This window comes from Podarcis filfolensis, assembly GCF_964270895.1.
Source record: "Podarcis filfolensis genome assembly, chromosome: 12".
NCBI classification, from domain to species: domain Eukaryota; kingdom Metazoa; phylum Chordata; class Lepidosauria; order Squamata; family Lacertidae; genus Podarcis; species Podarcis filfolensis.
In genome coordinates, this window is record NC_139614.1 from 13195552 (window position 1) to 13222215 (window position 26664).

General features: G+C 43.4%; 3 protein-coding genes across 13 annotated transcripts in view; 1 reads left to right on the forward strand and 2 right to left on the reverse strand.

Moving 5' to 3' along the window:
• Positions 1–14126, reverse strand: part of NEK11 (NIMA related kinase 11) — a 78941-nt gene extending 64815 nt beyond the window's left edge. The window contains exons 1-2 of one of the 4 annotated variants that reach the window (XM_083578031.1): positions 13915–14126; positions 8582–8842 (exon numbers count right to left, since the gene is read on the reverse strand). In XM_083578031.1, coding sequence (XP_083434157.1) covers positions 8582–8754 — 173 coding nt within the window. In that variant the 5' untranslated portion in view covers positions 8755–8842; positions 13915–14126. Of the gene's footprint in view, positions 1–8581; positions 8843–13645; positions 13667–13914 lie in introns of those variants that run through there. The other 3 variants (XM_083578029.1, XM_083578028.1, XM_083578030.1) reach the window with 3 other exon arrangements.
• A 24-nt stretch (positions 14127–14150) lies between these two features.
• On the forward strand, positions 14151–24069 carry ASTE1 (asteroid homolog 1). Its single transcript, XM_083578009.1, has 5 exons — positions 14151–14273; positions 15981–17311; positions 19300–19510; positions 20087–20282; positions 21983–24069. The coding sequence occupies exons 2-5, from the start codon at positions 16001–16003 to the stop codon at positions 22278–22280; spliced, it is 2016 nt and encodes a 671-aa protein (XP_083434135.1). The 5' UTR covers positions 14151–14273; positions 15981–16000; the 3' UTR covers positions 22281–24069.
• Positions 24070–25493: 1424 nt separating this feature from the next.
• Positions 25494–26664, reverse strand: part of ATP2C1 (ATPase secretory pathway Ca2+ transporting 1) — a 72152-nt gene continuing 70981 nt past the window's right edge. For all 8 annotated transcript variants that reach the window (XR_014540105.1, XM_083577715.1, XM_083577714.1 and 5 more), the window contains one exon: positions 25494–26268. Coding sequence is in view for 7 of the 8 variants with exons in the window: in XM_083577715.1 (XP_083433841.1) it covers positions 26135–26268 (134 nt within the window). In the remaining variant the exon portion in view is untranslated. The remainder of the gene's footprint in view (positions 26269–26664) is intronic.

Here is a 26664-nt window from a genome sequence, read left to right on the forward strand (position 1 = left end):
GGGGAAATAATTTTTTTCCTTTATTTCCCCCCCAAAAAAACTAGGTGCGTCCTATAGGGCGGTGCGTCCTATGGGGCGAAAAATACGGTATAAGGATCCAGAATCATCTAAAGTGTAAGTAATACAGTTTCTATGAGGACCAGTTCTGATTAGAAGTTATCATGGATGTAGTATTATGAATGGAGGGGCTAGTTAAGGAATGAGTTAATTCTCAGTAAGTGATAATTCTCCAAAAGGGTTATTTTTCCAGGCTGCAGCTGCAGAGTACTTGTGACTGTCTCATTGATTGATTATTTATGTTGCTGTGCAGACTGGCAAGAAGTGCTGGCCTATATCAGACGCTCCAATTACAGCTTTCTATGGTGGAGAAGTGTGGATAATTGTGGAGAAAGATTGTTGGAGACAGAACTGGAAAGACTTGTGAAGAACAAACAGAAGGCTAAAGTTGCAGGACTTTAGAAACTTTGGACTTGCTGAGAACTTCAAGCAAGGACTTTGAAAGCCCTCTCTGGGCTCAGAGAGAGAAGCCTTCTCGAAGCAATTGTGTATAGTGTATTTTGCATTTACTAAATAAAACAATCTCTGCTACACTTTGTCTACTGTGGGAAGTTTAATCACTTTGCTGGACTTCTGACTGTACAGTCACCTAACAGGTTATTGGCACAAACATTCAATAGGTTTAGTGGATGTGACCAGTGGTGTAGAGGAATAAAAACAGTGAAATGGAGCTTTGAAACTTCTTTCAGATGAGGAACAATGACATTCATTGTCACAGCAACAGGTTAACTGACAAATTCTCCTTGCTCTGGGAAATGGATGAGTTTGTGACATATCAGCAAAAGGAAATCAGAGACTGAGACGAGACTTAGCTCATTTGGATGCCTATCCAAATTTCTAGGAAAACAAAATCCAACAAATTAATCAGAAGTAAGCAAGTAGTCAGGATGTGGGGCAGGTGTGGGTGTGTCAACATTTATTCTAAGAGCAGTTTTTCAGAGCACTCAAGTGTTGTTGTTTTTTGGGGTAAACCCACATTGTACACTATGAAATGCATTTTCCTTATGTAGCTTTGCTTCTCCAAAGGATCACAGACAGAGCAAGAACTTTTGGGTGCTAATCATAGCACAAGGATGAGGTTCTAAATCCAGGGCAGGGAACCTCCAGCCCAGGGGCCAGATTCAATCCTCTAGGCCTTCAGACTGGCCCTTCAGACTCTCCCCAATTTACACCCCCTCCTCAGCCACAGGCCTTTGCAACTTCTTCGAGTCTTTTTGCCTAGCTGGAATGTGTTCATGAACTCTAATATATACATCCTGCTTACCTAGATGGATGATAGAGAGGGGGGTCGGTATAGAAAACAGCCTGCTGCACAAAAATATGTACATCCATTGCTCTGCCTACTTTTGCCTCTGTCCCCACCCACAACTGGCATGTGACCTCTAGAGATTTGCCCAAAAGGGAATGCAGCCTCTGCTCACCATCCATTTTTTAAATTATCTGATAACTTTATGCCTTCACTTGAGAGATTATTTTTTTAAACAGTGTGTGATTCCTTGCTCGTCCAGCTGATTTACAGTGTTAAAAGACCAATGAAGCAACCCTATCATTTGGGTCCCCTGAAATTTCTCATGGGATTAAACCAGAGTCCACATGGTCAGACTTTGCTCCCTTGATAACTGATGAGCATTCTCCAACCCCACCCCGTCTCTTTCACTTGACGTAAGAATGAACATCTAATTCACACACATGCAAGGTGGTAAGGTCTGTATAGAGTGGTTTTCTCGCCTCACTTGGAGAGGCCTTGATGTGAAGGTGCACTCCACATTTTCTCTGATAATGTAACTGGAGTTCACAAGGAGACATGGTCGCTCTGCCTTTATCAGGTAAGAGGGAGGTGGCTAATTCACTTTGTCACCTCAGAAACAAAGTCTATGAATCCTGCAGGGGTCATGTTTATTATCCCTGGGCATGATGGATGTCAGCTATGGTAAATTAAACTCCCGCCCCCCTCAAAAAAAAGAGCCTATTCCAGAAAGACAATGACACTGTATAAAGAAATTCATACGTGCTAAAACTAAAGAAATTCCTGTCTAAAAGGTTACAGCAAGAGCATATTTGTTCAAACAAATAAACACCCTATGACCTGAAAAGAGCTTTCTCTCCCTCTATTCTTCCGCCTCCTCTCTCTCTCCGTCTCTTTCTACATTATATATAATTTTATTTTCAGAACTCAATGCCGTCGAAGAAAAGGCAAGCAGCATGATTAGATGAACAAATGCAGCGCAACCAGCGGGGAGCCATTTGTTATTGTATTAATCGATTCAGCTTCAGTGGAATGTTCTCTTTGGAATACCTTCAGAGAAACAAACAGGCCCTGCAAACGCAGGGATTTAACTACACAGCAATCCGCTGATTGTCTCTTAGATATTCATAAGTTACAGAGTTCCTTCCACCTTTAGATTTCATTTCAGTTGTAATAAGAAGGCATAAATAATTGAGAGACATGCCATAAATTATTCAGCTAAGTGCGCCGTTTCCAAGGAATCCTAGCATGAGTCGGGATTAATGGGATAATGCAAGTCAGGGGCAGAAGTGGTGGTGACACCCCACCATTACCACATGCAGGAACGGTGCTGGGTGCTTGGCGCTTCTCAGCATGCGACTTCCACCGAGGGGACATATTAACACCTCTTGCATATTTATGGCGTCCAAGTCCCAACTGCCCGCTGTGTACTTCTGCTGCTTGATCGTGCATGCCTTTAGAACAGCCTCCTTTTTATGAAACGGATGGGGACTTTCGTTACCCCGAGAAGACTACAACGTCTTCCAGTGGCCACACTTCAATAAGACTTGGGTACTTAAGCATTAGAAGTTTTTTAAAAAGAAAAGGAGATATATATTAATTGGGGAAGTGGCCTTTAAAAGGGAGTTGAAGGAAAGGAAACTCCCAGGAGTTACAGGCAATTGTGATGAGAGACATTTGTATGGAAAGCCAGTGTCTGGTTTAATAAGGTAACAATGGCCTGTCAGCACATTTAACGGAGAGGGTTTTTCTTTGCTTGCTCTACGCAAAGTGGTAATGTACCATAGGGAGAGGAGGGAGTCCCAGCAAGACATTTGAAAAGGCTATACTGGCATTTAATGTGAGTTAAAGGGTAATTAATCATTTATTTTTCCAAACAAGTGGTCTACCCTGGAGGAACAGAATTGGCTATTTCTGATTGCAAACTTCCTTTCCCTCTCCTCGCAGTCCCCTCTATTTTTTCTTTCTTCCCAATACTGTTATGTTGACTTAAAGATAAAGATAAAGGTTCTCCTGACTGTTGGGTCCAGTCACAAACGACTCTGGGATTGCACGCTCATCTCACTCTATAGGCTGAGGGAGCCGGCATTTTTCCGCAGACAGCTTCCAGGTCATGTGGCCAGCATGACTAAGCCGCTTCTGGCAAACCAGAGCAGCGCACGGAAATGCTGTTTACCTTCCTGCCAGAGCAGTACCTATTTATCTACTTGGACTTTGACCTGCTTTCGAACTGCTAGGTGGGCAGGAGCTGGGACCGAACAACGGAAGCTTACCCCGTCGTGGGGATTCGAACTGCTGACCTTCCAATCGGCAAGCCCTAGGCTCTGTGGTTTAGATCACAGCGCCACCCTTATGTTGACTTAGTTGAGTATGTTTGTGACATGCAATTACAATATGGGGCGCACTGAAAAATAATTAGAAAGGGAGGATGCAAACTAAGGGATCATAACATATTACAAGCAGCACTATTTTATGTCTTGTATTGGTGCTATATGCCTTGATCCTGTCTAATGAATAAGTTGTTTTCATTCCTACCCAGGAGCTGTAAGACTTTAAGAATAAGTTACAAGGTTTTCTCTTGTAAACAGTACACAAACTTCCTGCATTATCTAATTTGTGTGGTGATGGTGACTGAGTGACTTCAAAATATTTTGTTCAGTTGCAATGAAACCCTACAAATAAGGGGGAGGTTAGCAACCCCCCCAACTATGAATGTAGCAAAGACAAAACACATAGTTACACTGCAAACATACAACAGTTTTGCAACAGTTTAACGGTTATGTTTCCACCACAAAAAATGTGGGAATTGTAGTTTGAAGAGGGAGCTGTTTGGTATCCCAATACCCCTGAAAGAATCACAGTTCGATAGGGAGATTGTGTTTTGTTCTAGGTGTAGCTATGTCCTGACTTCTTACTTACATCCCATCTCCTCCAAGAAGCTCAGGGTGGCATGTATTGATCTCCTCCACATTTTAGCCTCACAACAAGAGCTGCTCCCCTAGGTTCCTGTATTCATGGCTCTCCCTGTGTATGGTTTAATGTTTATGGCTGCACCCACCAAGCATTCTGCATGTGGCATAGAATTCAGGTCCTCAGCATCTCTACTTTAAATGTTTTAAACAACAAAAATGTAAGTTGCTAGATCTTCTAATCTGAAAACACAGCACTCTGGGGAAACAAAAGGTTTGAGAGCAGGGCCTTAAGTAGGCAGGTTTTTAAAGCAGCATTGCTCTGCCAGTAGTTCTTAATTTATCCTGCCTGGCTAGGAAAAGCCAAATAAATTATGCAAAACAGCAAAATGCATACCTATTTAAATAATTTTCTGTAACACTACATGTTACCACTCAAAAACAGTTCTAGACATCTTGTTAATTTTATCCGATTTCTTACCACAGAAGCAAAACCCACCAAATTCACAATTCTGCCTCAAAACATTGTTTTATATATCATTCTTATAGGGAGATAATGTATTGGAGCGTCTAATGGTTTATAGATGTGTATGGAGTGAAGTTGTACAAATTCAGCATTCATAGAGAACAGAACTTTCTGTTGATCTAGGAACTGAGTGACATGTTAGCACAGGGACAACAACATGAGCCAAAATTAAAATGAAATGTAAGAAAAGCATGGGCCTGGAGCCATACACAGTGTTTGCAAAGTGCCAGTGTGATTTGCTCCACAAATCTCAAAAATAAAGCGCCGGAGAGGCTAGAAATCAATATTTAACTAACAGGTTTTGAGTGTTAGGTCCCGCATGAACAGCCTATAATGGTTGGGCAGTAAACTTCAGGTCTTCCTAATGAACTTCAGGCAGGGACTCCTGGCCAATGGCCCAGAATCATTAAATGGGAAGAAGAAACAATCATGTGAATGTACTGCATGTACTGCATCCCACTGAGCTGCTCATTGCCCCCTTCCCACCCCATATTCATTGGCTGTTTCTGTGGAAGTCCATACAGGGTCAGAACACAGGATAGTGCAGTGGTTAGAGTGTCAAACTTGGACCTGAGAGTCCAGGGTTTATATCTCCATTCAGCCATGAAGCTCACTGGGCCAGTCACTGCCTCCGAGCCAATTCTGGGGATTAAAGATGGAGGGAGCCATGTACACCACCTTGAGCTCCCCGAAGGAAAAGATGGGATAGAAACGCAACGAATAAGTCTTTTAGTGGTTCTGTCTGATTTGACCATCAGCCAATGAGTAGCACTGTATGCTGCCCAGTAGCAAAAGTGGATGCTAGCTCAGCAACAGGAGGCAATGTAGAGCAAACACAGAAAGGGAACAAAAAAGCAGGATCGCCAGCAGAGCTGTCAACAAAAAAGAATAGAGACTGCATAGCCAAACAGCTATCCAACTTCTTATCCTCCAGTTACCAGTAATTCTCAAACTGGTCTGTGCCAGATATCTATAGTTATCTTGGAAAGAGCATTAAATCTGTGCAGCTCTAATAAATTATCTCTAAAGCATTGGAGAACCATAAATAGACCTCAAGTTTGTTTGGGATTTTGCAAATTCCAGCTTTATTTTGAGATCTGCTGCATGATGCTAAATGTAACCATTCAGGGAAGCTGAATAAACTTCATTATGACAAGGGGGAAATGTTTGCGGACTCGCCAAGATGTACAGACAGACATAATATCCCATGTATGCCTTTTGTATACATGAGCTTATTCTGCTGGTAAAATGCAAGTTCTCAACAGATTTAACTTTGATGTCTACTCAGAAGTAAGCTCCATTGGTTTCAACAGAGCTTACTCCTGGATAAGTGGGTGTAGGACTACAGCCTAAGGTACTTCATAAATTTTAACTAGTTGCTGGTGGGGTGCACATGTTGTAATGACTAAACAATATGAATTCAAATAAAAAAAGTTGGGGGTAATGAGGCACCTACCCTAGAAGCAACCTGGACATGACAAAATAGGTATCGAAAAGTCACAGCTATTGTAGTACAGTGGTACCTCAGGTTACATACACTTCAGGTTACATACGCTTCAGGTTACAGACTCCGCTAACCCAGAAATATTCCCTCGGGTTAAGAACTTTGCTTCAGGATGAGAACAGAAATCATGCTCTGGTGGCACGGCAGCAGCAGGAGGCCCCATTAGCTAAAGTGATGGTTCAGGTTAAGAACAGTTTCGGGTTAAGAACAGACCTCCGGAACGAATTAAGTACTTAACCCGAGGTACCACTGTAACAGTAAATTGTGTTATTTTCGAAACTGAGTAACAAAGCATGTGTTCAAGACATTAGATGAAAAGGCAGTTCTTGGCTTGCTCAGAGATTTAATAAGACCTGTAGGAAAGGCAGCATAACACCCTGGAAACTCATTATTGACCTCTGCACTTGCATCACAGCAGAGGAAGGCTTTTGCAGCAGAAATACTGCTGGAAACAGAACTGTGCAAAAAAAAATTCTGAGCCAGAATAGTTTCACTCAGTGGTAAGAATTTGACATTTCAGCAGCAGAATGCTTAAAGATCCACAATTCTTGGCTCATTCCTCAGAACTAATTTTGGTAGAAAAAAGTTCTCTCCTTTTAAAATAGATAATTAAAAATTGGTGCAGAAATATTCAAACGCATGTCACATCCATGCAGAAAATTGTTGTGATACCTTCTGCTGTATTTATAAATAAACTTCTCTTTTCCAAAACGTGCAGCTGAGGTTAACTTTCAGTTTTGGTGAAAGCAACTGTAAATCCTCAGGGAAAAGTGAGTGCTTTATAGTGGCATGAGTTATACACTGGCTCCCCCAACTGGTACATCACTAAATTGCAAAGTTCTATATGTGAAGAGGTAACCAAAAGTACTTTGCTCAAGGACATGAAGAATTATTGTCATAGATTGAAGGATTTAAATCTACATGAAAAGAAGAGTAATGGGGGCATACTCAGCTTCACCTTTTCTGAATAATATATTATCTCTGAAATTAATGAATTCATCTGACTCTAATTGTGCAGGATACAGCTGCTACTGCCAGTAAAACACGCCAAAAGAAAAGAAAAAGCTTTGCTAGGTCAGACCAACAGGATGCTGGATTAAACATACTGCACTAGGAGCATCTTGTCTAGCATCCTGTTTCTCAAACGGCCAATCAGATGTACCTTGGGTCTCACAAGGAGCACATGAGGACAAAACTGGCCATTCTTTCTACATGCTGCTCCTGATACTGACTGTAGGACCAACATTGATAGCAACTGATAACTTCTCTTCCATGAATATGCCTAATCTCATTTTAAAACCATCTAAAATGGTGACCATCACTAAAAGTTGCAGTAGTGAAATTCCATAGCTTAACTCCGTGCTGTATGAAGAACTTCATTTTGTCGAATTCCTGCATCTCTTGCCATTCTGTTTCATTGGTTAACCCCAAGTTTTAAGTATTTAGTATTATGAGAAGGGAAAAAAACTCTCTATCTCCCTTTTCCATACCATGCATGGTTTTATATAACACTATCATGCCCTGCCCCCTTTCTCACATTTTGTCTAAACTAAAAAACCACAACTGTCTGGTCTTTCTTTATAGGTGAAGCCCCCTGATAATTTTGTTTGTCCTCTCCTGCACCTCCTTTGATGCTACCTTTTTGAGATGTACCAACCAGAAAGATGCACAGTATTCCAAGTGTGGTCACACCGCAGTTTCATATGAACCCATTTTAATATTGACAGCCTTCTTTTCAATCCCCTTTCCTAATGATCCATACATTAAAACTTGCTCTATTTACAGCTGTTGCACACAGGGTCATTTTCACCAAACTATCCACTGTGACCCCTTTTAAAGTCAGTCACCACCAGCTCAGAACCCATTGATTGTACCAAGCTAAGGTCTCAGGAGTTTTCTCCTTTCCCTCACAGTCTGCAGTAGCTGTTGCCTGTCAATTAGAGAACTGCTTTACAATACCAGCTAGGAGCTGACTAGCAGATACACAAACCTGAATTTGCAAAATACATATGAATTAGCTTTGGAACAATCAGTTGGTTCAGTTCTGAAATCTGCAAAAAAAGGAAGTAATGGAAAAAAACCACCTGAGAAAAGTAGGAGAAAGTATGGGAAGAAACTAAAACAAACTGAAGGGCCTATGCTTTAAATCAATTTTAGATGTCCATCCACTTAACATTAGGGGAAACAGGCTGAACACTCCATGCAGACAAACATTAATCCATTGTGTTTCATCATTTATCTTTGAAGACAATACTTAAAGATGTAAACAAATCAGATATATGTAAGAGGATTTTAAAAAATAACTACACACAAGTTATTTCACCTTATGTAACACTTACAATTGTTCTTCTTCTTCTTTTGCTTTTTTGTCAGAAACCAAGTAGACCGTTCCAAAGCTTCCACGCCCAAGTTTCTGTTGAATAGTGTATCTTCCTGCAATCAAGGTCTTTGAGCAAGTAGAAATGGGCATAAGAGGAGTACCATGCTTAGCAACTTCTTGGAATCTCAACATTGCTCCATACAGCAGTGCTAGGCCAGTATTTATGAGTCTGCAGAATTAAACGGCCCTCTGTCACTGAAGCAATATTCACAAGTGACACCTGTAAGGTGGAGAAAACCTAAGATGTAGATTATAATTTGCTTAAGTACTTTTGTGTCAATGTATAAGAAGAGTTTCTTTAAGCTGGTACTGTATCAATGGCACCTCAGAAATTCATTTCTACATCAGAATATTTCAGAGACTTAGACTAGATCCTCTCCATTATATTATCTCAGCAGTAGACCTAAGAGGGACAATTCTCTCTTAGGTGCTATGCCTCACAATCTTCGCTGCTGCTACAAAAGCAAAACATATCAATGATGGGTTGGGACATAATGAAATGGCAGTGATGCCAGCTGGGATGCCTATGAGTTCCACAAGCATCATGTCCTGCCTACAGGCTGTTATTTCTGCACTGCAGGGGTTGGACTAGATGACCCTTGGGGTCCCTTCCAACTGTACGATTCTAGGATTCTACATTGCCCCAAAAGCAATTCTCTCAGTGGGTACAGAGAATCACAGGTCCCTCCTGAAATCAGAGCAGAGAATTTAATCACATAGTAGATGCAAGGAAGTGTTGTGAGTGTTCCAAAAGAAAATTTCAGCAGTGATACAGCTAGCTCACTTTCACCTGCATTAATTGTGATCTAATCCTTTAAACTTGGACCACAAAGGGAAGATGGGAAAAGTGATGATCCCTGTGGTTATTAAACAATGCATGGTAATATTTTTTAAAAAGGAATAACTGCATTTCAAATTTATTCTTGCAGTTTGCTGGATAGTATTTTGCAGCTCTTACTGCATTGCCAATCCACTCTACTGAAATTATTCCTCAATGTTTGTAGCAAGTATGAAATCCAGTACGCCAAGCGGTCTTGTGTCTAGCCCACTTATGTATAAACTCTTCCACTTAATCTTATTTCCATTTCATTCATCTTCCACTGCTTCATTTCCTTGCCCTTCTTCTACTACTCTCATTTCAGTAATTTTTAAGGTGCTGCAGTATGTACAGATTACCATTTCCTGCTTGCCAAGCCTCTCTTGTGTTTTTTTTTTAAACCACCCCTTGCTATGACCCAGTTGCTATCCTACTCACCAATATCTCACTCTATTTTATTTTAGTTCCTTGTCTATTGAGACACACATCAATGACACAAGTGGAAAAACCCAAGTGCTAGTAAATATATTTACGTCTACCAGCTCTTTGTATCTATATAGATCTGTGTTAGTAACATCTATTTAGGACAGACTGGTTTTCCCTCTGATTGCAATCGCCTGCTCACCTAAGCCTGCAAAGATCCCACTGTTAACAGATTTGTTTTTAATTTTCTTTCATCTTGATTTGGATTGTACATTTAACAAATACTGTAAATATTTTCATGACAGAAATTCTACATATAAAGGCTCCTCAGCATAATGTGTATAGGATTGCATTCCCACTTTTGTTTATCATCACTCTGAGGGCTGATATCCACTAGAAGATCCTAGCCATTTTGGTGGAGCTGTGTTGTTGCTTTTCAACTACTGCAGAAATGATTTGTTAAATTGTGTTGTTTGTTAAACAAGCAAGTTTCATTTTATAGCTTCAGAATGTTCACAAGCTTCAATAAGGTACCGGTATATGAATCTGTAATTTGTAACAATAACATCATGTGTGTGAAACTGTTCTGACACCCAGCTGCTGAGATACTGACACATCCTGTGCCAAGGACTTGTACTTGGCAGTGTGATTTCCTAATGAAATACAGCCAAACTTCTAATTACTGAAAGTGATGTTCACAATAGAACAAATAAATGGTGATCTTGGCTTCAAAAAGAAAACACTCAAATGAGACAGAATATGAACATCTTTCTACAGTGGTGCCTCCATTCCGCGAGTCTCTTCGTCTAGCGGTTTTTCCGTCTTGCGAAGCAACCCTATTAGCGGCTTAGCGCTATTAGCGGTTTAGCGGCTTAGCGGCTATTAAAGGCTTAGCTGCTTAGCGGCTAAAAGGCTATTAGCGGCTTAGCGGCTTAGAAAAAGGGGGGGAGCGAAAAAAATCGCAAGACTCGCAAGACGTTTTCGTCTTGCGAAGCAAGCCCATAGGGAAATTCGTCTTGCGAAGCGCATCGAAAAACAGAAAACCCTTTCGTCTAGCGGGTTTTTCGTCTTGCGAGGCATTCGTCTTGCGGGGCACCACTGTAATTCCAAGCCCTCTTTCAAGAAAAGAGGATAACAACAATGGTAAAACATAAGTACTATGCTGAGACTGCCAGCTACGAAATCTCCTGCTTCTGCAATTCTTCATTTGCCTCTATAAGCCAAAGAGGCCATAATAAAGTCTACAGAGCACTGATGAAGTTTTTAACTCCCCCATTTTACACACTTTTCAATGTAAAGACATAAAGTTTTATGTTAACTATGGCTGCAACCTTATACACAATTTAGAGTAAGTTTCATTAAATTTGGTTGGGGTTACTTCTGAGCAGACATGTATAGCATTTGTAATTCTACCAAACTATGCTACATGATTGTTGTAATGCAGCAGGAGGAGCTCCTTTCTATATAGCACCGGTTTTCAACTGGTGGGTCAGGACCCTCTAGTAGGTCCTGATCCAAGATGGGTCACAACAGGAGCACTGCCAACATGCAAATATATGGTAAAAGATTAAGAAATTGGTCTCCAAATGCATGTTTGGGATAAAAGTGGGTCTTGGGTCCTTATTATTATTATATCACACCCATGTGATTGGGTTGCCCCAGCCACTATGGGCAGCTTTTCAACAACAAAAATAGAACATTAAAAGCTTCCCAAAACAGGGCTGCCTGAAGATACCTGCTTTAGAGGATCACACTCACCCTGCTATAAGGTATGTGAAGTGCTTAGATGATTCTATGCAAACACTACATTAGTTTTATAGTCACATAGGTACAGGCTGATCTATGTGCACTTTATTGCAGCCATGTAAATTGTCATAAACTGCTACAGTTCTTAGCTAAATCTCTTACTCCTTTAAACTTTTATTGTGTTTTATTCCTCTGAATGTGTATTTTAAGAACACTTAATTAGCATATTGACTGTTAAACCCCCAGATCGATAATTTTTATTGTTTATGTAGAGAATTATGCAGAAATTCTGGTTTAAATATGCTGGCTGTTTGCCGTAATAAACATTGGTTGATATTGCAGCCATGTCAGCTTCACGCCATAAGATTCCCACTTGCTGTAGCCATTGGCATGCATAGGCACCTGGGATAGCTCAGTCTTGAGAGCATGTTACAGATAGGTAGCCGTGCTGGTCTGCCATAGTCAAAACAAAAAATTTTTTTTCCTTCCAGTAGCACCTTAAAGACCAACTAACTTAGTTGGTCTTTAAGGTGCTACTGGAAGGAAAAAAAATTTCTTGAGAGCATGAGACACTTAATCTCAGGATTGGAGGTTTGCTCCGCACGTTGAGCAAGAGTCCTGCATTGTAGGCAGTTGGACTAGATGACCCTCGGGACCCCTTCCAACTCTATGATTCTAATTATTTTGAAGCCACCTAGTTACAGATTGTAACATACAGTAAGAAGCCACAATAACCAGGCCCACAGTTGTTATCAGCAGGGCTTTTTTTCAGCTGGAACTCAGTTTCCGCTCTTCTAAGTTGGGTGCCATTGCTATTATAAGAGAACAGGGGAGGCGTTCATGTAGGGCTGCCATACGCCCTGATTTTCTAGGACATGTCCTGGAACTCACCTCCGAAAACAGCAGCCTGGATTATTTTCCAGAAACTGGGCAAATGCCCTGGAAAACTGGCAACAGGGGTTAAATCATGCAAAAACAAAAAAACCTCAAAAATTCTTGTAGCTTTTACTAAAAAAAAACTTTGGGGTTTGTCTTAAAAACAAAAGCTCAACCACTTTCAGGGTTCAGCAACTTTTGGGGTGTCCTGGTTCTTTACTTTTTGAAATATGGCAACATCTCTTTTTCTGGGGAAAAATAGCACTGATTATCAGCAATATAGTGCTTACAATCTTTAGGTGACTGTAAATATATATACAGTATTTTTCCATCTATAAGACACCCCCTATTTTGGGGGCAACAACCAATCGCCAGTCCACCCTTGGCACTATCCGTGTATAAGACCCCCCCCTAATTTTTGACATTATTTTTTAGGGGGGAAACCAGTCTTACGCATAGAAAAATACGGTGTGTGTGTGTGTATAAAAAACAGAAAAGGCCCTGCCTCAGGGTATACAACTTGAAATTAAAGGCAAGACTCATGAGAGAGGAAATTGATCTCATTTACATCCTAGAATGTTCTAGTTACAAGTAAGTAGCCATGTTGGTATCAGGAGAAGTGTGCATGCACACAAAAGCTCATACCAAGAAAAACTTAGTTGGTCTCTAAGGTGCTACTGGAAGGATTTTTTTTTTTCCTTTTTAAAATGTGTTCTTTTGGGGGGAGCTTATTGTGTTGTTGTTTTGCTTTTCCTCATGTATTTTGTGGTTTTATAGCTTGGTTTTATTCTGTGAACCGCCCTGAGACACACACACACACACACACCCCACACCGGTATAGGTCGGTATATAAATTCGATAAATAAAGTAAAATAATAAGGAAAAAAAGGGATAGTGCCGGGCCTGTCGGAACTGAAACGCAAAACACCTGAGGCAACTTTTCGGACGGAGGAGTTACGGCCTAATTCCTTTAAAACAGGCAGCCCTGTTCAGGGAAGTTTTTAACGTGTGATATTTTACTGTATTTTTGGTTTTTATGGAAGCCGCCCAGAGTGGCTGGGGAGGCCCAGCCAGATGGGCGGGGTATAAATAATAAATTATTATTATTATTATTATTATTATTATTATTATTAAAAAAACCCCAAAACCCGCCGGAATCACCTGAGGCGGCGAGCGGGGCCTCAGCGGGAACTCAAACGAGGGACAAGCCTCGACTTCTCCCTCACACAGTCTTGTAGGGGCGTCGAGGCGGCGGAGCGCCTCGGTCAGGCCTACCTGAACGGGTCCCCTCCATCTTGAGAGAGGCTCGTTGAGAGAGGCTCCTTTCTCCCCCCCCCCAAAAAAATATATATTAATTATATATACTTTAAATCGAGCGACGTCCGGAATATGAGGCGGACTGAGGGGCTGAGGAAGCGCCGTTCGTTTACCTTGTCCATTCACTCAGCGGAAGAGGCGAGCCCAATATTAATTGCGGGGGGGGTGGTGGGGGGGAAAGGAGAGACCCCCCCCCTATAAAAGTCGCTGTGGGTGCGCTCCTCCCACTGCACCCCTCCGCACACCTGTCTCCTTGGTACGGTCGGATTCACAAACCTCCCGCCGCGCGAGTGTTTGGCTCGCGTCGCTAGGAGACGGCGCAGCGCGTGACGAAGGCGCGCTGCTTTCCCTGGGCGGGGAAACGGGGCTGCTTTGCCCCGCCCTCTTTTCCCCCCTGGCTCGGACGCTTCCACAGGCCTCATATCTTGGGGGTGGGGGGAGAGACTTTGTTGGGAGCGCCCCCGCAACGCAGGTAAGGTCGAGCTGTCCGCCTCCGTCGCGAACGATAGAACTGCTGGCATGTTTGCTAAAGCTAAGCAGGGTCCGGTGTGGTTTCAAATTGGATGGGAGACCGCTTCCTGCTTTGCAAGGGGTTGCGCGAGACAGAACCCTCGGGATCCCTTCCAACTCTGTTTTTATGGAAGTGGGTAAGAAGAGAAGTCGCTGCTGCTGTTACTGCTGGAACTAGGTTTCCCCACCCACCCGCTTTCAAAGCTGCCCAGCAGACGGAAATTCAACAGATGCAGCTCTCTGCAATTTCAGATAAGCCAGTTTCTGCCTGTCCATGCATTTAAACACACAGGAACATGGACGTAGCCAAGGGGGGAGAAGGAAGGAGTAGCTGCCTCACAAATCAATAAAATTCAATAAAAATACATGGCAAACTGAAGTTCTGCCCCCCCCCAACAAAAATCCTGGCTATGCCCATGCACAGGACGGCTGGGGGTTCGACCCCACCCAGGGACAGCTGTGGGCAGGATGCTGGCATTACAGGGGTTGCACTAGATGATCCTTTGGGTATCGTCCAACTTTTGTTGTTGTTTAGATGTTTAGTTGTGTCCAACTCTTTGTGACCCCATGGACCAGAGGACGCCAGGCACTCCTGTCTTCCACTCTGCCTCCCGCAGTTTGGTCAGACTCATGCTGGTAGCTTCGAGAACACTATCCAACCATCTTGTCCTCTGTCGTCCCCTTCTCCTTGTGCCCTCAATCTTTCCCAACATCAGGGTCTTTTCCAGGGAGTCTTCTCTTCTCATGAGGTGGCCAAAGTATTGGAGCCTCAGCTTCAGGATCTGTCCTTCCAGTGAGCACTCAGGGCTGATTTCCTTCAGAATGGATAGGTTTGATCTTCTTGCAGTCCATGGGACTCTCAAGAGTCTCCTCCAGCACCATAATTCAAAAGCATCAATTCTTCGGCGACCAGCCTTCTTTATGGTCCAGCTCTCACTTCCATACATCACTACTGGGAAAACCATAGCTTTAACTATATGGACTATATGGGTTAAGAACCGGGCTGGGCAATATATCAATACATCTTCCAAAACCAGCTTGAAGTCCATATGATATCTGTTTTGTAATTTTTGACCTGGCAATATATTGTGAATCATGATGTGTGCGTGCATGCACTATGCAAAAATCACAGTGCGGGGAAAACCGTGAAGCCAGCCAGTGCCTCTACAAAGCTCCATCTTTATTTCAGACATTGTGATACATCAGTATAGCACGATGTTTAGCTGGTGGATGTATCACGATGTTGAACACCCGATATCGCCCAACCCTAGTTAAGAATGGGTTCAAAAGTAAAATGGATACATTTTGAAAGTTCATCAAATTAATATATTAATCTACTTGGAGACATATCTGGGATTCTGCGGGCGGCAGTAACATCCGGGCGGATTTTCCATAAATTGATCAAATGTCTAGGAAAAACCAGACTTATTTCGTATCTGTGACTATAGCAATTTGAATTTAAGCCTCTTTCCTTTATTTTATTTTTTTGTTGGCCAACAAGAAACCGGCTCCAAATCAGATTGAGATGGAACATTGGTTGCCAATTAATCATCCAGGTGAAAAGGGTGCCAGTTACAATCCCAACAGCAGGTTTTGATTTTTTCCTTGTTTCCCCTTGAATTGCACTGCATTGCATCTGCAGGGCTAATTTCTTCTTTTGTTTCCGCAGGGGCGTTTCAGCCCGGCAGCATGGGCATCCACGGATTAATGAGCTACGTAGGGGAACACAGAGAGTTCTTTGTTGACCTGCAGTTGAGGGACACCAGCATAGTAATTGACGGAAATAACCTGTACCATCGCCTTTACTTTGATTCCAACCTGGACATGCGGCGCGGAGGGGATTACGATTCGTTTGCAGATGTCGCCCGCAAGTTTTTTGAAACCCTGACTCTGTGCAACATCCGGCCGTACGTCGTGCTAGATGGAGGGTGCGATGCGTCTGACAAAAAGCTGGCAACCATCAAGGAAAGAGCTCGGGAAAGGATCCTGTCAGCCTATTGTCTCTCCTGTGGTGGCGGTGGCGGCAGTCTACTGCCTTTGCTCATTAGAGAAGTCTTCAAGCAGATCTTGACCAGCTTGCGAGTGCCTTTCGTCCAGTCTTTTTCAGAAGCGGACAGGGACATTGTGTCATTAGCCAATCACTTGAATTGCCCGGTGTTAACTTTAGATAGCGACTTTTGCATTTTTGACCTGAAAGCCGGCTATTGTCCTCTGAATTACTTTCAGTGGAGAAGCCTGGCCTCCTGCAAAGACTCGCAAGACTGCTACATCCCAGCACGGCGCTTCTCGTTAGAGAGGTTTTGTGGCCATTTCAGCAATATGAACAAAACCCTCCTGCCTCTCTTTGCGGTGATGAATGGCAACGATCATATTAACCTGCCGGCTATAGAAATGTTCTTTAGCAAGGTACGCCTTCCCGTCGGAAGCTCCAGGCAGAAATGTCGAAAGCACGTCCGCATTCAAGGGTTGCTGAACTGGCTGTCTCGCTTTGCTGACCCTGCTGAGGCTATAGAAAATGTACTGAAGTACGTTAACAAGCACGAAAAAGAGGAAACAAGGCAGCTTCTCTGTACTTTTATGGAGGAATACGAACCGTCCAGTGTCAATCTCAAAGATTTTTTCCAGAATGGAGTTTATGAATCAGAGGAAGCCAAGAAATTGGAGTTGCCTCCGTGGATTCTTTCTGCATTAGCAAAAGGCCTTATAGCACCATTCATCAGTGATGCCCTGATATTAAAAAGAACAATTCTCCACGTTCAGGTAGAGAATATGCAAATGCCTAGTGCTAATGCCATATCTCTACCAATTCGACAAATCATCTATGGATTACTTCTGGGCATTTCGCAGCGTTCGGCCAGTACCTCTTCGGGAAAAGCGCCCACTTGTGTTTTCCATGAATTTGACAGAATACAAAGAGCACTCAAGAAATCGTTCGTCCAAGCGGCAGTGTTGTCCGGACATTTTTGTAGCGACCAGTACTCTCTGAATACGTTAAGTGAGGTAAATGGCTCAAAATGGCAGGCATAAAGCAAACATATCAGTAGTGTTTGAATGCTGCGGTTCTGTGGGGGGGGGGGAGGAAATAATGTGATGTTGGGCACAGAATCCAACTTCTTGAGGCTATCGGCTTTCAATTTATTATTTAAAAAGAAAGCTTTCCAGCCTTTACAGTTAGGCACACGTGAAAATACATGGGCAATGCTTGCTGAAATGTCAAAAGTGCTGCGTAAGATTCCTAATGGTAAAGGTAAAGGGGCCCCTGACCATTAGGTCCAGTCGTGGCTGACTCGGGTTGCGGCGCTCATCTCACTTTATTGGCTGAGGGAGCCGGCGTACAGCTTCCAGGTCATGTGGCCAGCATGACTTTGGCGAACCAGAGCAGCGCACAGAAACACCGTTTACCTTCCCGCCGGAGCGGTACCTATTTATCTACTTGCACTTTGATGTGCTTTCAAACTGCTAGGTTGGCAGGAGCAGGGACCCAGCAACGGGAGCTCACCTCGTCGCGGGGACTTGAACCGCCAACCTTCTGATCGGCAAGTCCTAGGCTCTGTGGTTTAACCCACAGCACCACCCGCATCCTCCTAATGGTTAGCAGGAGCCTAAGCAGTGTTAGAAACTCAGACAGATAAGCGAAGCGCCAAATGGCATCTTACACCTCGGTTGCAGTCACCATCATAGAATGTCTAGGCATCATTTTTTTAAAAAAAAATATATTTATTATTATTCATTTCATTTATTTATCACTTCATATTTTAATGAAAAGATCTCACCATGGTTGACGACACATTAAATCATCAAATAAAACGATCCAAAATAAAACAAATTCAAGTTTCAAGGAAAGTAATTCAGATCCTTCTCTAAGGGACATTTGGCTTTCCCCGTATTTATTTACCTATTTAATTTATAGAGCTGTCCCACAGCAGACGTACTCTAGGAAACCAGTGTGGTGTAGTGGTTAGAGCATGGGTAGGCAAACTAAGGCCCAGTCGCCTTCCAAATCCGGCCTGCGGACGGTCCAGTAATCAGCGTGTTTTTACATGAGTAGAATGTGCCCTTTTATTTAAAGTGCATCTCTGGGTTATCATAGGAATTCGTTCATTTCCCCCCTCCCCTCCCCCCTCCCTGGGTTAGAGTGTCGGACTAGGACCTGGGAGATGAGGGTTCAAATCCCCACCCAGTCGTGAAGTTCCCTGGGTGACCTCAGGCCAGTCACACCCTCTTAACCTACCTGATAGGGTCGTTGCAGGGATTAACTGAGGGGTGAACCATGTACTCCTTGGAATAAAAGAGGGGATTTAAATTCAGTAAATAAGCTCTTTAGCCTAACTCAGTGGTTTTCAACCAGTTGCCGTGGCACCCTGGGGTGCCTTGAATGGTCAGGGGTGCTGCGGGCAACACTGGCCTCAGTCCCCCTTTCCTTCCCTCCCTTCCTCTGATGCCTTCTTGCATCTCTGCCTCTCAAAGGCTTGCACAGCTGTTTGTTGCAGCAACCCTGACTACAAGCTCACCAGGCGAGTGGTGCCTCTGGGGCTGGCCTGGGGGTGCTTCCCTGTGGGGCAGTGTGAGGAGGCACCTCTCTTTGGGGGGCAGCTCAGAGACCGGGGGGCAGCTGCGGCTGCCCAGAGGACTCCCAAGGAGAGGGAAGAAGAGATGAGTCTGAGGGAACACTCCACAAGGGAGGGTGTTCAAAAAGGGGTGAGGGGCTGCTAGCTCTGCAGGCAAGGGGTGACACAACTGGGTTCCTGAGCCCCACAGGGGTGCCGCAGAAAGAATGCAGTTGGTCAAGGGAGCCGTGGGCTCAAAAAGGTTGCAAACCTCTGCCCTGGTTGCTTAAGAAAGCTGAAAGGGCCAGCCAGATGGAGATGTCCGTGGCCAGCCTGGCATCCAGAGATCTCCCCGTAATCCCAATTGGACCCACACCAGCTGCAAAATGATTCACATCCAGATGAAATTTCATGAAGGCTTGGCCATTTCTTTATGCACAGGTTCCCTTAGCAGACCGCCTGATCCTTTTGTTGGAGACATTGGGAGTGACAGCCAGCATCCTGGAGCCAGTTCCTTGTCACCTGTGGCTTCCTCTTGCCGTGACTTGTTACTGGACGCAGTATTCAGAACCCAAAGTGAAGTTACAGCACACAAAAGCCTTACTACTTGGAGTCGTAGTTGGGGAACTTGATAAAGCGATACATAGTCCAGGTAGGTTCAGCTTTAGTCCTCTTTTTCGTCCTGGCATTGCCAATGACTCTTTTCTTAATTTGCACACTGGGGCTTTTACATCTGTCTCAAGAGACCACGGAGTGCACCTCCAGGGGTGAAATCAGACCGTTGCTTTAGCAGCACCAAACTGACCTCCCCAGGGCGCCTGGAGCTGGACTGCCCAGACAACAAGACACCCCACCCCAGCTCTCAGCCTCGCTGATCTGGTCCAAGCGCCTCCAGGCAGTATAACGTGGTTCCTTTCCCCTCCATTTCCTGCTTACAAGAACCCTGTGAGGTAGGTTAGACTGCAAGACAGTGTCTGTCCCAAAGTCACCCAGTGGACTTTCTGGCAGAGTGGGGATTTCAATGCTAGTCTCTTTGGTCTGGGTCCAGCCCTTCAACCCCACTTTCTCTTAACATGTTAATAGGCTTAGGTGTTATCAAGTAGGCCGGGACTACTATTTGGCAGAGATGGTTATGTTTCAAATATTTCGAATAGCAATACATGCATTTGTGCTTAAATGTCTCAAAACATTCTGAATTCTCTCCCCCCGCCCCCTAATTCGTGTCCAGATCCCAAGTGCCCACCAATTGAGATCAATAAAATTGTGTACGAACAGTTCTTGAAATGGAAAAAAGACACATCTCAGAAAGAAGCAATGGAATTAGACGCTGCCCACATTCTCTGCCAGTGGCAGTGTTGCCTTCAGATGGGATTGTATCTCAACCAACTCCTTTGTAGTCCTCTCCTTGAGCCAGATCTTACACGGTAAGAGTTCCCAAGGCTGCAAATCCTATTGAATCAGTTCCTCTTTTCCCACTTCTTTTTTCCAAGTCAGGAATGATGGTGGTGGTTTTAGTCCAGCAAAATCCAGAAGGCCAGAGGTTAGCCACCCTGACGTATAGGGGCAGAAATGCATAAAGCAGCCCCATGAGAGCCAGTGTGGTGTAGTGGTTAAGAGCGGTAGTGTCGTAATCTGGGGAACCGGATTCGCGTCTCCGCTCCTCCACATGCAGCTGCTGGGTGACCTTGGGCTACTCACGCTTCTCTGAAGTCTCTCAGCCCCACTCACCTCACAGAGTGTTTGTTGTGGGGGAGGAAGGGAAAGGAGAATGTTAGCCGCTTTGAGACTCCTTAAAGGGAGTGAAAGGCGGGATATCAAATCCAAACTCTTCTTCTTCTTCTTCTTCTTCTTCTTCTTCTTCTTCTTCTTCTTCTTCTTCTTCTTCTTCTTCTTCCATGATTCCACAGTCCTGAGATACGCCAACAAAGCATCCTTGGAGAGAATGTTAAAATTCCCCAGGACTGAGAGATGGGGCTCCAACACCAGACTGAAGGCCATGTTTGTAAGCTTGGCTAAGGAATCTGTTACCCAAATGCCTAAGAGGTACACTAACAGAATTCCTCGTCCAGGCTTCATTAACTTGGTGCCCGGTTTTAGACAGCTGTGTTGGCAGGGACTGATGGGGACTGTAGTTCAAAATATCTGGATGGTACCAGGTTGGGGGAGGCTTTCCTAGCCTCTCCCAAGACCCACACACCAAGGTGGGATCTACAAACACATAAAAAATGCTGCGAAAATGCTTTTTAAAAAACGTTTCAAAAAATATATTGAATTTGCCATAGCACACCATCGCCATCTAGTGTCACATTTGTATACTGCACTTTACAACACATTTAAAACGTTTTATTTGCAGCTGTATAGCTGAGTCCCAAGTCTAAGCACTCTCTCAAGGTAGTTTACTGGACATGGCATAAGGTGAGCAAGGTGGTGAACGGTGTGCTGCTGACACCACCAAGGTTGCAGGTTTGATTCCTATATGGGACAACTCTATGTTTTGCATTGCAGGGGGTTGGACTAGATGATCCTCAGGCTCCCTTCCAACTCCACGATTCTATGTTGATTATGGCCACTCCACCTCACCCTCTCTCTGTATTTCCACTTTGGGCAGGAAGGAGCCACGCCAGTTCTAGTCGCCTCATCAAACCAGCTCTTGGTTTGCCAAGATCACATCCTTTATCATAGACTTTCCTCCATCATTCCTAGTTCAGCAATTTCTGATTTCTCTCTCCAAAAGCCTGCTCTTTATACGATTGGCCTCCTCCATCCAGATTCTCTATTTTTCCCTACGGCCATCTCACTTTAAGAAAGTTGTCCTGTGGAAGTTGCAACTGAATTCTCTTCTCTACTTTCCCCCACCAGCCACCAAACTCCCTCTATGCTTTTTCCATTTTCATCCCCATGATACGAGGCGATTCTTAAGACCTCTAAAAATATTATCAAACCAGGAGAGGAAGGAGGCTGGGTGCTTTTAAGTACCTGCTTCAAATACAAAGTCTTAAAATACATTTTTATGTCGTAAAGGACACCCTTCACATCTGAGTTTTCAAACCATAAAATAATAACTTGTACCAACAGCACCAAGCTGTGCTAGATGCTAACTACTTTCCCTCCCGTCTTTTGACAGGCTTTACAATGGGACCCTGGCGCACAGACTGTATCGTGAGCTTAAATCATCCTCCTCACCAGAGAACCTGCTCAGTGCATCTCCAAAAATGTACCAGCTTTACAGCAACATGATACATATAGTGAAAGGTATAGCACCGCCAGACTTCTTCCAGAAAAAGAAGAAACCCAAATCGCGCAGGAAAAAGAACAATCAAACCACTGATCAAGGGCTGGATAAAAGAGAAAGCGCCATGTTGGAAACTTTGCCTTCATGCAGTATTAACAACAGATTTGAAGCATTAATGGTGGAGAACTGAAAGCCCAGTCTACTAGAAAGTGGCTGTGTGTCCTTTGCATTGAAGTCTTCAGAAGTCCTCTCTCAAAATGAGTCTTCAAGAAACAATGACAGGAATCATATGGTGCTATTATGCTTGATTTGGTTGGTCTTAGTTACAGGAGGAAATGTCTTCTTACCTTTGAGTAGTACTATTGCTGTGAGTAGTCTGAGCGACTAGGGGATTTACAATGTCTCTTGTGCACATGGAAATCCTCACTATACCCTTCCCCCTCTATGGCCAATGACAAATCCCTGAAAGCTGACAAATACACATTGCTCACTCAATAGTTTTTACATGCAGTTCCAAGACTCATGTTTTGACTCCCTGTTGCCCCTCTCCCCCCATTATTTTTTTATATACAATATCTGCAAGAAAGATTTTGTTTTTTCAGACTGGTCTTTTCGTGGCACTTCGACCAGTGTGTTACAAATATTTCACAATATACCTGATAAAAGTTTCCTAACACCTGGCAAATGTCCGAGGACAAAATCAGAATTATGCTAGACAAGTTTCAGCAGATATGGCTGCATTTCCAAGGGGATATTTCTTAAAAGAGATTCATTCCCCTTTCCCAATAGATTTTTAAAAAACAAACAGAGAGCAGCTATGGATAAGAACTCACTCTTCTTGTTTGTTCCCTCGAATAGTAGGAAAACACTAATTACGTCTCATGAAACATAGTGGATAGCCCCAACATCCTTGTGAGTTCAATTTGAATAGAACGTGATGTCTAAATTTGCACAGGCAGTCATTAAAACAAACGAAACCACGTTTTAATCCTACCACTAAGAAAGTATGAACTGAAGGACACATATATTCAACATGCTGTGTGCACTAAAGTTCATTATTAACAAAAAGCACACAGCATGTCAGTAAGGCCTTGGAAGTGACCTGCCAAAATCTTCTTGCAGAAATGTCATCAGTGGGGGTGGTGGAAGGGAATAGTAGCCCATAATACTCGCAGCCGGCTGGAATCCAAAGTTGTCACTGAGCGAAAATCACACCTACCCTGTTTTCCCGAAAATAAGACAATGTCTTATATTAATTTTTGCTCCCAAAAATGCACCAGGTCTTATTTTCAGGGGATGTCTTATTTTTCCATGAAGAAGAATACGGTACACATTTATTGTCTAATTGTGAGTCAGCCAGACTCCGTCAGGGCAGAGCAAGCGGCAGGCGGCAGCTTGTCCTGGCTGTGGCGCGGGCTCTCTGGTTTAAAGAAACCTTGCACTGCCTGAACAGCTGCGGCTGCGCTGCAGCCAATCAGTGAGCTGCACGGCGGCGCCTGCTGCTACGGTCCAGAGGAGTCAGACGCCTTGTGGTAGCTTCGGGGGCCTTATATTCCGGGGAGGCCTTATGTTCGGGGGAGGCCTTATTATTGGGGAGGTCTTAATTTTTGGAGGATGCCTTATATTACAGCGAAAGGCAAAACTGGAAGTAGGTCTTATTTTCGAGAGATGTCTTACTTTCGGGGAAAGACGGTATGCAAACACATGTGATGAGGTTTGGTGATTCCGCCCCCCCTTCCAACCTATCATGCTGTTACTGAATCGGCTCAGGAGGGCCTTCAGGAGCAGCTCTTCAGGGGGTCTGTGGTGGGATTGGGAAGCCAAGAAAGCCCTGGTTTGACCACAAAACACCATAGACCCTGACCACAGTTCGCAAGTGATTCAGATCCACTCTTCATACAAAAAAGTGAAGATTTGTTGTATACCAATATTGATGAATTCGAGCTTTTTAAATAAAGTTTTTCTCCATTTGCATCAAATCACACTGAATGCATTACAAAAAAAAATGTGTAAAGAAACCATAGGGAAATGAAATGAAAAGGGATGAAATGCATTAAAATGGGGAACACAGTAGATCAACTAAGTGCACCTCAGAAATACAGACGTTCTCATCTTGCTTATTAAAGGGAAGAAAGAAAACAAAGGCTCATGGACTTGAAGCTGATGTTAGGGTGTGGTTCATCTGGGATCAGGACTGCTGAAGTAGGACAGGACATACAAAGCCTATATTTGGACGTGCAGCCAATATTTGTGGAACCTCACTGGCCCAAGGATTTTCTAGTTCAGCAGAACAGGAAGTTGTTACCGTATTTTTCCCTCTATTACACGCAGATTTTTTCTCCTAAAAAGTAAGGGGAAATGTCTGTGCGTGTTATAGAGCGAATGTGTGGTCCCTGGAGCTGAGAAGCGTGAGTGAAGGCAAAAAGCAGGCAAATATCAAATCGTCCGGAGAAGGGAGGAAAGAGGAAGCTGCGGCTTTCCTGCATTCTGCCTCAGGGTCTTACTGCCCACCCGCTTCTGTTTCCTTACTGTGTTTGCTCAGACGGAACAAAGAGCAGAGAAAACCCCTCCCCTCCAGGCAAGCAGAGTGGAAAACAGATTCCTCTCCGTGCGTCTGGGACTCGAAGGCAACATGCAGGTTGGGGGGGGGGAGACAGAGAGCTGGTTGGCTTGTGGGGGGACGACTTTTGCCTTCCTTTCCTCCCTCCGGTAAAACCCCTCTCCTGCATTCTTAGCCAGCTGCTTCTCTGCACACCCCTCTCCTTGTCGCTTCTATGTTTTTCCTTCCCTCCCTACTTAAAACGTGGTTCCAATCACGGATCCACATGGATCCTCAGGATCTTTGCATTGAGTCACCCCAAATTCACCATCAGATCACATAGCAATGATCTGATGCAAAAACAGGGCTGCAATGCTGCAAAAACATGGTTACAAAGCACGGATCCACATGGATCCTCAGGATCTTTGCATTGGGTCACCCCAAATTCACCATCAGATCACATAGCATGTCCATGGCTACAGCCTGCACCAAAAAAATCACGCACCCACTGTTGCCTGGGGCTGCAATGGTGCAAAAACGTGGTTACAAAGCATGGATCCACATGGATCCTCGGGATCTTTGCATTGGGCTACCCCAAACTCACCGTCAAATCACATGTCTGTGGCCGCAGCATGAAGCACAAAAATGATACATCCACTGTTTCATTCAGAATTTTTTTTTCTTGTTTTCCTCCTCTAAAAACTATGTGCGTGTTATGGTCAGGTGCGTGTTATCGAGCGAAAAATACGGTAAATTTGGCCAAGTAAAAGATCTAGCTCACTGTGGAAGCGAAAAAATTCAGAAATCGTTTTTCAGTTTGTGACCCAGCTTCATTTAAAATACCAAGTTACACATTCACACGTATTTTAAGAAAAGCAGACATTTACTTCAAAATTGCAATTATAGGCTTCTCAATCACAAAAAGGAAGAAAAGACAGTGATCCGACAGTGGTCACATCCTGTGCAAAAGAACATAGGATACCTAAAAAATAAAAGCACAAGGTACACATTGCAGGATAATGTAAATAAATACAGAATCTGAAAATATGGCACTCTTGTATCTCACTCTAGACCAGATGGAATGCCTTGAATATTTCATAGTAAAGTCCCACCACCGTCATAAAAGTAAAGGGTTTATTTAAATAAAAACTAAAATCTTTATATCTAATACACATTTCTATACATGTATATCTCTCAAGAGCAAAAGGTGGGCAAGACTGTTGACTTTTTTATTTTTAAAGTAGCCTCTCACACACTTACAAAGTTCCATACAATCTGAAAAGTAAAGTTTTGTCTTTGAGGAAAAAATATTACCAAAGTTGCATAATTGTTTATTACTCCCCTGGCTGGAAGATTTAGAATTCACCAGTCTTTAAAAATTGCCAGTGTTCATCCATCAGGGAAAAGGAGGGACTTGTCAAAAGCCCTTGTATCTTCTCGTGATAACTTCCTCCTACATACGACAGCAGTTTCTAGTTTTGCAAACGGAAAGAATGCAATGTGCATCATACATCAAGAAAAGACGGCAAAGACGAAGAACCACCATGTTTCTGGGGCTTCTCCCTGCTCCTTTCAACCTTCTTTATAATCTCTGCTACTATACACACTGATGAGGTGAGTCCCAGAAGAAACAGCAAGTCTAAACCAAAAAAGAAAAAAGAAAGGGTTTTTTTCCCGTTAAAAAACAGCAGAAGAATACAGGTATTGAGTAACAGCTTTTCTTTTCTTGCCAATTTTTATTCCTTTTCAAATTTATAACAAATCAAAACTAAATTAAAATTAATTAACTGAGTAGCTGTTTTTCAGCTAGCCAGAAATACAAAGCTATAATCAATTGTTTAGCTATGAAAAAACTTGGAGTCAAGCTGCTTGTCCTTTGGACTAACTTGCCAGATATTTTATGGTCATAAACAGAACAAATTCTTGCTGGCCTTGCTAGCTATGCCAAAACATCAGATTGCACACTCCTGCCCTTTCACTATAATTCCATGTATGCTAACAGAAGCAGGTCCCACTACATTCTAGGGGCTTAAAG